Here is an 11,676-nt window from a genome sequence, read left to right on the forward strand (position 1 = left end):
GATAGGGACGTATAGAAGAGAAGATGTGGGCTTCCCTTCTATTACTTCCATAAATTTGGAGTCGGAAGATTGTCAAAGCAAAAAGATACCTGTTTCCAAGACAAATCTAAGTGAACGTCAGGGCCAGGAAGCAGGTGGCTGTTTATGTGTACTTTTTCCTTCCCAAACCTACCAATAAGCCTGTTTTCAATTAAAAGAGCAACATAAGGCTTTGGATGACTTTGCATGGCTCTGTAATGCAGACACACTCTCCTCTTAAATGAACATATCCACCACTGTCCTGCCACAATGCTAAATTTGCCTGAAACCCTCTTACGGTGGTTAATTGCTAACTTGGATCTTGCTACAGATACACTCCTCCTATGACAAAGGTCACATTCCTAATGGCAAAAGTAAAGACAGGAAGGTAGTAACACGGTGTCAATGATGCAGTTGAATTTTACTTTTATTTTACACGTTAGGGTTTATTCTAGCTAACAGGCCTCTTCTAGTCAAGACAAAACAAGAACACTCCCTCTGCTCTTCAGAGGGAGAGTTAAAATTCATTATCTCAACACATTCTAGCTGCCTTTGCATAAATATCCTTTCTCAGTGCTTGCTTGTGATGGAAACTGTTCGTTGTGTTTTGCAGGTACAACTTCTGAACCTTCATCTTCTTCCTGCTCTCTCCTTGGCTCTGATTTCTCTCCCATTCTCTTGTGAGACTTGCTTTTTCTCAAATGCAATCTTTCTCTTTCTCTTCTCTCCTTCATACCTTCAGGTTGCTAAATGGCAGGAAAAAAATAGCAGGGAATTAACAGTGACTCCCACATGAACAAAAAAATCTCATTATTTTATTTCACTAGTAATGTATAATAAAATATTCCAGTCACCTACCTCGGCAAGATCAGCTTTAACATGATGGGCTCAAATTCAAGGCCCCAGTCAGTCACCCTAAAACTCAGCAAGAGGCAACATGCTTTTGATTATACTCTGTGTATGGTAGGAGGGTCACCTGCCCGGAGGACTTGAGGGGGAGAGCAGACAGGAGGGAAAACAAGAGGGGCTCTGAGATTTCAGCCCAGACCCCATGTTTCTGTCCTTTCATATGATCCATCTTTATGTGCCTGAAGGCTGTTCAGTGCTAGCTGCAAAGACCTCACTGAAAACAAGTGCTGAAGGTCATGACGTGTCCTCAAAGCCACATTTATAAGAGAAAAGCAATATGCAGGGAAGGAGATGAAATGGGACTAGTTTTCCCCCACTATTCTTTTAACCTGTGTGGTCACAGTGGTTTGAATTGCACCCACAGAGCTCTGAAGGCAAAAAAATGCTCCATTCGGATATACAAGTTTAAGCCCAGTCCCAAATTTCCTTTCAGATCTCTAACACCTATTGCTCAGTTCTTCGTGATTCTCAAGTCCTTCACATCTCCCAGACTTCAATGGTGACTGAGGAATGACAACAATTTGGTCTTCTTGAAAGGTAGATTAAAATACAGCCCAACACACCTCACTGCAGATTACAGAAGGGTACAAGAATCTGTGATTTTAACTGGAACAGAATCCGTATTTAGTGTATTATGCTCACTATACCTATCGTACCATTATTACACACTCACAGACTTTCTAGCTGTAGGTACTTTTGACAAATGATAAATGATAAACCAGACAATCACTGGTGAATGTTGGCACATGAGGCAATGTGAAGTTCCAAATGAAATAAATTCTGAGTAGTTCCTAAAGGGGAAAAAGAAGATTAGAGAATGCACTTAAAATCTTAACAATGGCATAACAGAGTTGTCATCACCATAATTCTGCATATTCTTAGAGGACTGGGCATGCAAGGACTATACTTGTGGGACTGATCATGTAATGATGCTGCTTATTGAAAAGAGATTTTTTTTCCTCTCTTGTTGCTGCACAGGTCTGCAAAGAGAGCTGAAAATTACTTCCCCATACAAAATGTCAGTGTCAACAAACTGAGAAATAAAGATACTTCCTTCTGTTGTTATTTGGTGCTAATGTCAAGTATTATTCAAGCACAGCTTTTTCAGTAGGGTGACTGAATATGATAGTGCTCTTCTGACACTTAAAAGCGAGTTAGGGTTTATTACCCTTCCTTCCATTGTCCAATACACCAGATATTACATATCATAATAATAAAAATGTGTTAAAGTGTCATAGACAAAAGGTTGTTACTGGCTACTTCATCAGCACAAACCATACAGAAAATGCTCATGCCTCAGGACAGAATGATGGGAAGAAGAGAAGGGTGAAATGGGGGGAGAATGCCCTGCTGGTTGCATGCCCTTACAGTGAAAATATGTTCAGCCACTTATAGCAATGGCTGCTGCTGCAGCTGTGTGGTGACACTGAAGAAAGCAGATGGATGAAGTCCCAAGGGGTAAAAGAGAAGCCTCTCAAACACCACGGTGTCTGGCAGTCTTACAGATAACACTGTATACGGTTAAACCAGATCAGCAGCAGTAAGAGAGAGAGCTGGATCTTATGGCAAAAATGAAGCAAACCTGGTTTTATATTGTCACATTTTGTTGGCACAGCTGTAGACAGAGGAAACATTGCCACAGCCAGTGTGGTGTCTCATTTTGAAGACAGACATTTTTGAATAAGTCTAAATGGTAACACTACATGAAGAATTCTCATACTAATGATACTATTGCTTTAACCTTGTTTGCACTACTGTAAGGACCACATAATTTGAGAAATTCTAATTCAGGTTTATTTCTGCTCTTCCCCTAGCAAAGCCACAGCATTTACACCAGGGATAAAGCTGGCCTGCTTGTTCGTTGTTCTTCTGAAGTGAACTTAAGTTGGTTGTTACCTACCAAAGAAACTGAGCGTTTGCTTTTGAGATGCAACTGCTTTTCAAAGGACTCTGCAAATTCCTGGATGGAGTTTGATCTTGTCTCTGGGCATGAGCTGTCTGCTGAAGGTGTTCTGCTTGCCTTCCTGTGGCAGTGGCATTTGACATCTTGGTCTTCTTGAAATTCCTTGGAGCCCTTAAGATGGCCTGAAGATGAGCCTTTGGTAGAAGCATGAAGTCGAGCTGTATGGAGGGAGGAAAGCCTGGCCTGAAAAACAAGAGGTTTTTGTTGAGTATTGAATATTAAAGCAGAGCACACAAGGTAGATTCTTGCTGCCACAGAGCGCTCTCTGAACAATGGTGCAGAATGAAAGACCTTGCCCAGACTCCTGTATCTTTCCTTTTCTGTGCAGGAAAATCACACTGTCAAGAGCTTGCTTTCCAGAGACAGCAGCAGAATTTGCTTTTATTCCTGTTTTTGAATAGCTAAGTTTTGACACCCAAATAAGCATTTCAAATGTAAAGTGTGCTGGGTCCTTTTAGTGCCCACTGACACTAAAAGGAACTGGGACCCTCCATAACCTCAAAAACTCAGCCTTCATATCTGATGGCAGGTTCTAGGCAGGACCCTCAAAAAAAAAGAAAAAAAAAAAAAAAAAAAAAAAGACCCAGCCTTTCTGGCCAGATGAGCCAGATAGAAGGTTTGACCCAGAGGTGCTCCAGGTCTTATCAGATGTTTGAGTTCCTTAGAGTGTGACAGCAACCATTTCTAGCCCAGTTGTGTCAAATTTTCAGCACGGCCTACATGCAGACAAGATGCTCTATTGTCCAGGTCTCAATTTTCTGCTGGTTTCTTGGGCACGTTTGTCCTGAATTGATATGGGAGCACTTTCAGGGCATTGAGGGACACATCCCTACCAGAGAAATGGTAGGAAACAGGCAGGGACACATCCCTGCTAGAGACATAGTAGGAAACAGGCTTCCTACAATTACATTTGTAGGGCTAAAGTGGGGAGGGAGTAGGCAGTTGTTTAGTTTCTGTGTGGTTCAATTTTCCCAGGCCTGATATGCAGATAAAAGCTATTGATCTGTATCAGCTGTGTTTAACTGAATGTCTGTAAAGGAGATTAAACTGATACAGAACAGCTGTGTCCTGTGGAGTCTTGTATTGGTGATTTTAGAAACAGACCTGTAGGAGAGATGGGTGAGAAGGTCACCACATAGAGCCAGGTGTGCCCCAAACCCTGCCAGGTACTGATGCTTTTTCAGGGTAAGTAGCTGATGCAGGCAGTGAAAATAGTGAGAGAGAGACGGCAGGTACTGAAATGAGACCCCCGTGGGTATCAGGTTAGAGCAGTCCAGGCACTCAGCTGCTGCATACGTGTTTGAATGTGTATACATTTTTTTATAAGTCTGATGCTAAGTCTTCAGCTCCTGAGTAACCCTGAGAAGCTCTGCTGGCTTTGAGGGAGCTGTGACTGTTTGTAACAACTGAAGGTCTATCCCACAGGTCCTGAAATGTTTTCTAAAAAAATTCAGGAAAAAACCCTACACTCAGAGTAGGGTTTGGTTGGGGGTGGGGGGTGGGTGCTGTTTGTTTTGGTTTTTTAACAAACAGCGGAAAGCTAAACAACTTGGTAGAGTGGCCACATCAAACTACGACCCTTGGACTGCAAGGGACCTGAAATGTCTCCTGTATATGTTTCCATTTACTCTGGCCCAGATGCTATTATAAATATATCAGCAGAACAGGGACCTATGCAGCCTTTCTCTGAATAGTGAGGCTGTGCATCCATACGGATGTGACTATATCACATTAGACAGGCTTGATGAGGGGTGCTAAAAATAATAAATCTCACACCTGACAGAAGCACCTAATACCAAAGTGTTTTCAGATCTTACGGTGGTACTGGTTCCATTTCTTTTCCAGACATAAGCTTAGTTCAGTAACTAGTATTATGGACTGCCTCTGAGAGTAGTGGTAATGATTTCTGCCGTACTATTTTTACTTTGGTTTCAAACCAATCAATACAGCTGTAATTTCTGTAAGGTCATATTGTATTGTTATTTTAGAAAGCATCAAAGCAATCACATTGCGCTTGAGGGACAGGAGTACGCATGCCACGTCAAGCGCAACATGCTATGTCTTCTGTGTCATTTTAATAGCAACACCATATATTGTTTCCTGGAAATAAAAATTGTCTCACACTAAAAATCACTGGTATTTGTTTTTAGAGGGTTTGGGCAAAAAAACCCAGAAGGACAGCTGAAACGGGGGATGGCATTCTATCAGTCCTGTTTTGCAGTGTTTGTAAATGTTTTATTTTACTAAGACATTGCTTTTTAATTTCCCTTCACAGATAGAATTATAGTTAAGCCCTTAACAAAAAGACTGCAGTTCGCATACTGACATGGCAGCAACGGTCCAGAAAAGGGACAGGCCTTCCTCTGAAATGCATATCTGCCCCAGTGGACTAAAGGTAAAGCTACACATACATATCTATGCAACCATATTACTGTGACTGTGCCTCCTCTCACAGTGCCTTTGCATGATATATACCACTGCGGCTAGGAGGACAGTATGCTCATACACATCAGTATGCTGCTGTCTTATACAGAGGACAAGAGCCTTAACACAACTGCTCAAGCACGAATATTTCATGGCTTATAACTGGCACAGTACATTAGTCTTATTTAAGATTGATTCTGTGGAGAACTGAAAGAGTCATAAAACGAAGCTCAGCGATGAAGCAGATCTGACTTTAGATAAAATCCATGTGGCTTTCTTCCTATTTCTTGGATTTAACACATGCATTTAATACATGTGTTTGGTGCCAAATTGATTGCTTGGTAACATTGTAAGTAAGAACAGCTGAAGGCCGCTTTAATTTATGCTTCCCCTCCTGAAGTCTCAGAAGCTGGTGGCCACAGAGATTGCCTCTCTATCTGCGCAACTCCGGTGTCCGCCCACCGGTGCTGTCATCCCTTGCCAAAGGTCTCTGAGCACGGCCCCAGTACCTGCTCCTGTCCTTGCCCCAGCAGCGGCCTCGTGCCTACATCTGGTGCCTCTTTAGCGAACGCCCCTTGGTCTCCGGCTCCCAGGATCCGACCTTGAGCAGTGCTTAAACTGGAGAAGGGGGGAGGAGGTGAAACAAGGGAAAAGGCATGGGAAGGAAGAATGATAAATGCTCCCTTATATCAAAATGGGGAATTTTTGCCAGTGCTGGGAAAGCCAGAAGCACCAAGCATGCTCTCAGGGGTTGTTTCTCACTCCCTTTACGCCTCCCTTTTTCTGCTTGAGCCTTCACGTAAAGGCCAGTCATGCTCAGTGTATCTATTTACACAACAGCTAATCTTTTGCTAATTGCCCATCTAAAACACACAAAAAGTACACAAACAAAAATACTTTGCGAAATTGATGTCAATATAATTTGCCTATTCACTTTCTCAGTTTCTGTTGGAGACAAGATAATTGCTTCCATCTTTTGGGCTTGATCTGAGGGCTTGCACAGCTGTCAGTAAGAAAATTAATCTTCAGCGTGTCAGCACGAGTTTTCAGTGTTTGCTGAAGTTTACACAGTGACCCCAGTACTTTAGGGATATTTTGGAACATCTGACATTCAGATGCTGTCCCGCAGCTTCTTTTCCTTCTGAGAAGCTTATAGCCAAGTATATATTCCTTAAAAATGTTTTGGCCTAAGGCCAACTGATCTGTAGTAACAATATTGTGGTAGATGTTCAGTCTGACTTGAAATTAAGTGTTAGCAATTTCAACAGCAGTCAGTTGTTCTGCTCCCACTCTCAGCTGTATCTTACTAGATTTTCTCCTGTGAGCAGCAATGTCTACTTGAAGGTGGATATGTTTATAGGGTTGTAAAACTCTTATCAGTGCTCCTTTGCCTCCTATCTTTTCTCTGCAACAAAATGCCTGGGAGGTAAGAAACCATCCTGAACCAAAATGATGGAGGATAACTAGAATGCGTCAAGGAAAGTTGTAGCTGGAGGCTTCAAAAGGGTATCACATTTAACGTGTCTGAAGTTTGCCAGAGGAACAAGCTAACTAAACGAGATGGAAACAGATGACTTATTTCTCCCCAGGCAGTTTTCACATTCAGTGTTGGCCCACAGCAACATATACAACTCTGATCCTTTTCAGGGGAGTGGAGTTGCAAGTTTTAGCCTGTCTTGCCAGTGACCCAGTGAAGGATGAATACAATTTTGTGTTCCCCTCTGCAAAATGGGAATGACAATAGCAAAAGCATTTTGCGAAGCTCATCTCAGTATTGTTTGTGAGGTATACTAAGATATTGGGGAAAAAAAAATTGTTGTTTGTCTGTGAGTTATTCTACAAAGCTTTATCTGTATTTTGGGGGGCTCTACCACGATAGGATGTCACAGTTTACCATTGTCATTGAGATGAGAGCAGTGGCTTGAATGTCTTTCTACAGCACTGGAAAAACTACAAAGGCCAAGGTACAATTTCCAGTGCTATGCAAAACCACCTTTTGTGCTATACTGCTAGCATTTTGCTGTGTAATACCAAAACACTCCTGGTGCAGTTGCAGTTCATGTGGGCAGGATTGCCCTATTGCTGATGCACCATATACCAGCCCTAGATACGAGACAAAGTGTGCTGGCAGTGCTGTTCTGGCAGTACCATTGTATCTGCACAAGGAACTTTTGCCAACAGCTGTGTCAGTTGGAACCTGCTGACTTGATTTTTACCCGGACAGTGGAGTTATATCCATTTACAATGTTGAGCCAGAAGAAAGGGCACACTGTGATCTGCTGCTGAGGTGTTAACTTACAGAAGAGATACAGTCTAATCTCAGTTATTATTCCTCCCGATTAATAGCACTGTTCTGGTAAAATGAAGACAATAGTTAACTAACACTGATAAGTGTTTTGAATCTTACAGTAGTTATCATTTGTAATAACTGTGTAAAAAACACAGCTCCAGGTGCAACAGCAAACTGTTGCTCTCAACAAGGAGATGCTCTTTCTGAAGGTATTTCTAAGGAATTATTAGTGTCTATTTGTTTAACTTCTAGATTTGGTTTAAGACAACATGTTTTGGTGCTCTTCACTACCAACTAGTCAGAGATTTCCAAATCAAAAAGTTTCATCTCAAAATTCATCCCCGAATCATAAAATCCCCAAACAAATCTTTCCCGCTTATTCCTCCAGTCAATTTGTGGCACTGAAAAATAAAGCAGTTGAAATTTATATGTCTTGTACAATACTACTGGAGCAAGACAAATTTGTGTGGAGCATTAATGTAAAGGCCAGACATAATTAAGTGTACAGGATAACTTTAGCTCGTTGAACAGTAATGTCAAAAATCACAGTCTTCTCTTTCCGTCAGGTAACTTAATCCAAGTTCTATGTATGGATTCAGGAATGCGACTATAGCAAAGAATTTGTACAGCTATTAGCTAAGTATTTAAATAGCTTTTGAACAAACTGAATATAAGAACATGCTTCAAATGAAATATATGTGTACACACACAAATACACACACAAATATACACGAAGATGTGTTCAGCAGCTTGCTGAATGAAAAGTGATTTAAAGTACATTCTTGCATTTCAGTCTGGATTGGGGCCTAAAGAAATCAGATATGCGTAGACCTCTGAAAGACAAATACCATAAAACTAATTTAAAAAAAACCCCACATTAATAAATGTTCTGTTTTCAGGCATTCTAATGGAATCCATCAGAAAAGCTCTAGCTCAGAGTCTGTCTTGCAATCTGTGACCAAGGTGAAATATAACTGTATATAACAAATGTGGCTGATCAGTTCAAAACTAATGAATGAAGGTTACCTCTCCAGCCCGCCCATGAATTCAAAGAAGGGGAAGGTGGTTTTGGTCTGTTTGGTTTTTCTTAGCCAAATTTTTTGAAAACAAAAAATCCCACAGCTTAGAACATGGCAGCTCCAGTGGAGGAGAACTTGCAAGGTGAAAATAGAGCATGTTAGAAAGAAAAGTTTGGAAAATATTAGCTGTTTCTCCCCAGTATAGTAGCATTTGCTTTGTTGCAGCCATAATGATCAAAGGATATAACAGAAAAATGGTCTGTAAGGAAACATAGTATCTTTGGTAAGCCAACTGATGTAGCTGGGAAAAAAAGAGAGGGCTTTGGACCACCTAAGCATTTTTCTACAGCTGAAATAAAAGCAACAGTCTTCAAGTAAAGAGCAGACTATGAACAGCTGTTTTGAGTTTAACTTCATTTTGATAATCAGTTAGACAGTTGTAAGCTGCCTTAAAAACCTGCTTCTGCATGGGAACCCTGCCCCTTTCCCAACTATTTTGTTTGTTTAAGAATAAAGAATGTACTTCTGCCTTAAAATCTTACTTCACAGTATAATAAGCTTTGTCAGGTGTTGCATCCTTATTTTCAGAGTCGGATGTTTTAAACCAGGAGGGACTGCATTCTCTAGCTTAATTTAGAAGTTACACGTGCAAATGGCTAAATCCCAGGGAGTAAAGCATACAACTTCCTGGAGGCAGTATAGTTGCAGAATTAGGTCCAAGCCCTGTGAATACATACGGGGTTATGTAGTTTTACACATGAGAACAGACTCATTAATGACAAGGTATATGTGTGCCCATTGCCAAAATGTTTTGATCTCTGCTAGGACATGCCAAGCAGACAGAACAACATTGTAATACATAGTTAGGCAGTTATTACACCCTTCTCCCTACATTTCTGGTCCTGTCATCGCTTATCTTGGAGTTTGCCAGTTTTCTTGTATTCCAAAGGCACTGGAGGCCTGGCGCTGGCAGGCAGCTAAGTTCAAAAAAGCAACTAGCTGCTGCCAGTAGGAACTGAACTTATTTGGCGAGGTGTACCATACTCATCCTCATACATCTCTAGGGCCATGCCCCTGGGGATGGTACTTGTATTTATACATAAACCACACACACACACAGAAAACCGCACGCAGGTCTTACCGGAAGGGAGGCTCTCCTTTCACTAAAGGGTCGTGTCTGGCGTTTCTTGTGGCCTCTACCCTCTTTCTCATTCTCATCGATCAAGTTGTGGCCCCAGAAGCTGCTCATCCATTTTGCAAAGGAAATATCATCATCCTCTTCATATTCCATGTACAGACGTTCCAAACTTGGGGGGGGTCTCCCAACCAGACAAGGAAAAGCAAGGTCAAATGCCAACACCAAGCCAATAGCCTCACACTGTTCTGCCAACAGGAGGAAGAGGAGACGCAGTTTCAGCCACTCTTTCTGCACTCCATCCCCCAAAACCCATCCCACTGCAGCCCCGGGCACTATCTAAACATAAAGTCAATCCTTTCTCATCTCATTTCAACAAGGTTTCTTTTAACCTTTCCATTACAGCGATGTCCAATATGACACTGCCGCAGGGGGCTGGTGGGAAGGGAAATGTGTTGGCTGCTCCCTGCGTGTTGCTGTAGAGTACACCGGCTGTCAATACCAATGGAGAATTGCCCACAGTTACATGCCTGGGAGGTGCGTACATGAACCCAAAGTAGGCTTGTGATATCGAGAAGCGGAATTGACATATTGACGGTGGTCAGAAACTGGCACAGCTGCTTGCAGAGGCCTAACTGGCTCTGTGGCAGGGAGGACAAATGGCCCGCTCTTCCCATGCTCTCCTCCCTCCTGACTTCTGTTGTCACCGCTCTTCCTTCGGTATTCAGGAAATGTGGCCTGTCCAGGTGGAAGAAAGCCCCCCTTGAAGAAACTGCTTGTTCATTTTTGGGTCATGACAGCCAGCGTGAATGTGCATCAGCTGCTTTTCACCAGAGTCATTTCATCTGCCGTAGCAGGGTTGTGGGAGGCCCTGCCTCACTTGAAGGCACAGAGAGTAAAAATGCATCTGATTCTTCCCCACCCTCCAGCCCTGGGTGTCAGCCATAAAGACCCTGTCTATAACACAAAACAGCACAGGGCTGGGGACTGTTTTCTGGCCCTGAAACCAAGTCGCTAGACGGGTCACATCTACCTCACGTGGCGCTTGTGCTGTGGGTCTCCTTGAGGCCGTTATGTACTGCACTGTGGCTGTAACACTTTGTTGTAATTTTTGTGTCTTTTTTATTTCAAAATATCTGGTACGAAAACTCTGTTGTGGCCCATAAAACTGTTTGTATAATATGAAACTTGAAGGTGTGTTACATGCCTTGGGACATGGCAGAAGGACAAGGAGGAGGGCTTTGAGGCTGTAGAGCCTGTTGGGATAGTGTAGGAAGACTGCACAGGAGGAAGAGACCCAAATCCAACTTCTTACTGGAAGCAGTCCTTGGTGTGTGCTAGGTAGCTCGGTGTTCTCCTGGTGCCTAGGCATTGCTGTGGAGATGCTAGCTGGCCTTGGCCAGAAGTATGCTAAAAAAGCTTGCTGGCAGTGTAGCATTATGGAGAGTCAGTGGTCCAGCATTAAACCTTGCTCCTTGTCCCCAACCTCTTTAGCAATACAGATGTAGTAACAAAACTCCAGTTTCATTCAGTGAGTGTAGGTGTGAGGTTTAAGTACAATATTCTGATGTAGGACTCTTCATTCTGAGTAATAGGGGAGAAGGGACCAAGTGGTCACGGATGCCTATGTGCCTGAGTTTTACTTTGTCCAAGGCAGATGAGACAGTGATTAGCACAAGGTCCTGGAGTACCTGGGTATGCAGACGGCATATCCTCAGACGTTGCATATCAACTTGGAGACACAACCAAACCTGCACTAGGCTGCTTTCTTGGCAGAGGCACAGGTGGACAGAGGCGAGAGGAATACCGGCAAAACAGTACAGTAAAAAGACACCTGAAGCAATAAAAAGGATGTGTAGGCTGATTCTCCAAGTGGGGAAGAATGCTCCTGGCCATAATTCTGACAGCCTAAATTTGA

The 11,676-nt window shown here is 42.6% G+C and overlaps 1 protein-coding gene across 1 annotated transcript; it reads right to left on the bottom strand.

Annotated features, from left to right (window-relative positions):
- Positions 1-560: 560 nt before the first annotated feature.
- LNP1 (leukemia NUP98 fusion partner 1) lies at positions 561-9,914 on the bottom strand. The gene is made up of 3 exons (XM_075034755.1): positions 9,765-9,914; positions 2,828-3,073; positions 561-764 (listed from the first exon to the last, which is right to left on the bottom strand). Exons 1-3 carry the CDS (start codon positions 9,912-9,914, stop codon positions 561-563), a joined length of 600 nt encoding a protein of 199 aa, XP_074890856.1.
- Between the last annotated feature and the right edge of the window lie 1,762 nt (positions 9,915-11,676).

Source organism: Buteo buteo, chromosome 8, assembly GCF_964188355.1.
Source record: "Buteo buteo chromosome 8, bButBut1.hap1.1, whole genome shotgun sequence".
Classification (NCBI taxonomy): Eukaryota; Metazoa; Chordata; class Aves; order Accipitriformes; family Accipitridae; genus Buteo; species Buteo buteo.

Coding starts and splice junctions, on each gene's coding strand:
- LNP1 (XM_075034755.1), bottom strand. CDS start 9,914: ATGGAATATGAAGAGGATGATGATATTTCCTTTGCAAAATGGATGAGC. Junction 3,074..9,764: donor AAAGGAGAGCCTCCCTTCCG/GTAAGACCTGCG, acceptor CTTGTTTTTCAG/GCCAGGCTTTCCTCCCTCCA. Junction 765..2,827: donor GCAAACGCTCAGTTTCTTTG/GTAGGTAACAAC, acceptor CCTGCCATTTAG/CAACCTGAAGGTATGAAGGA.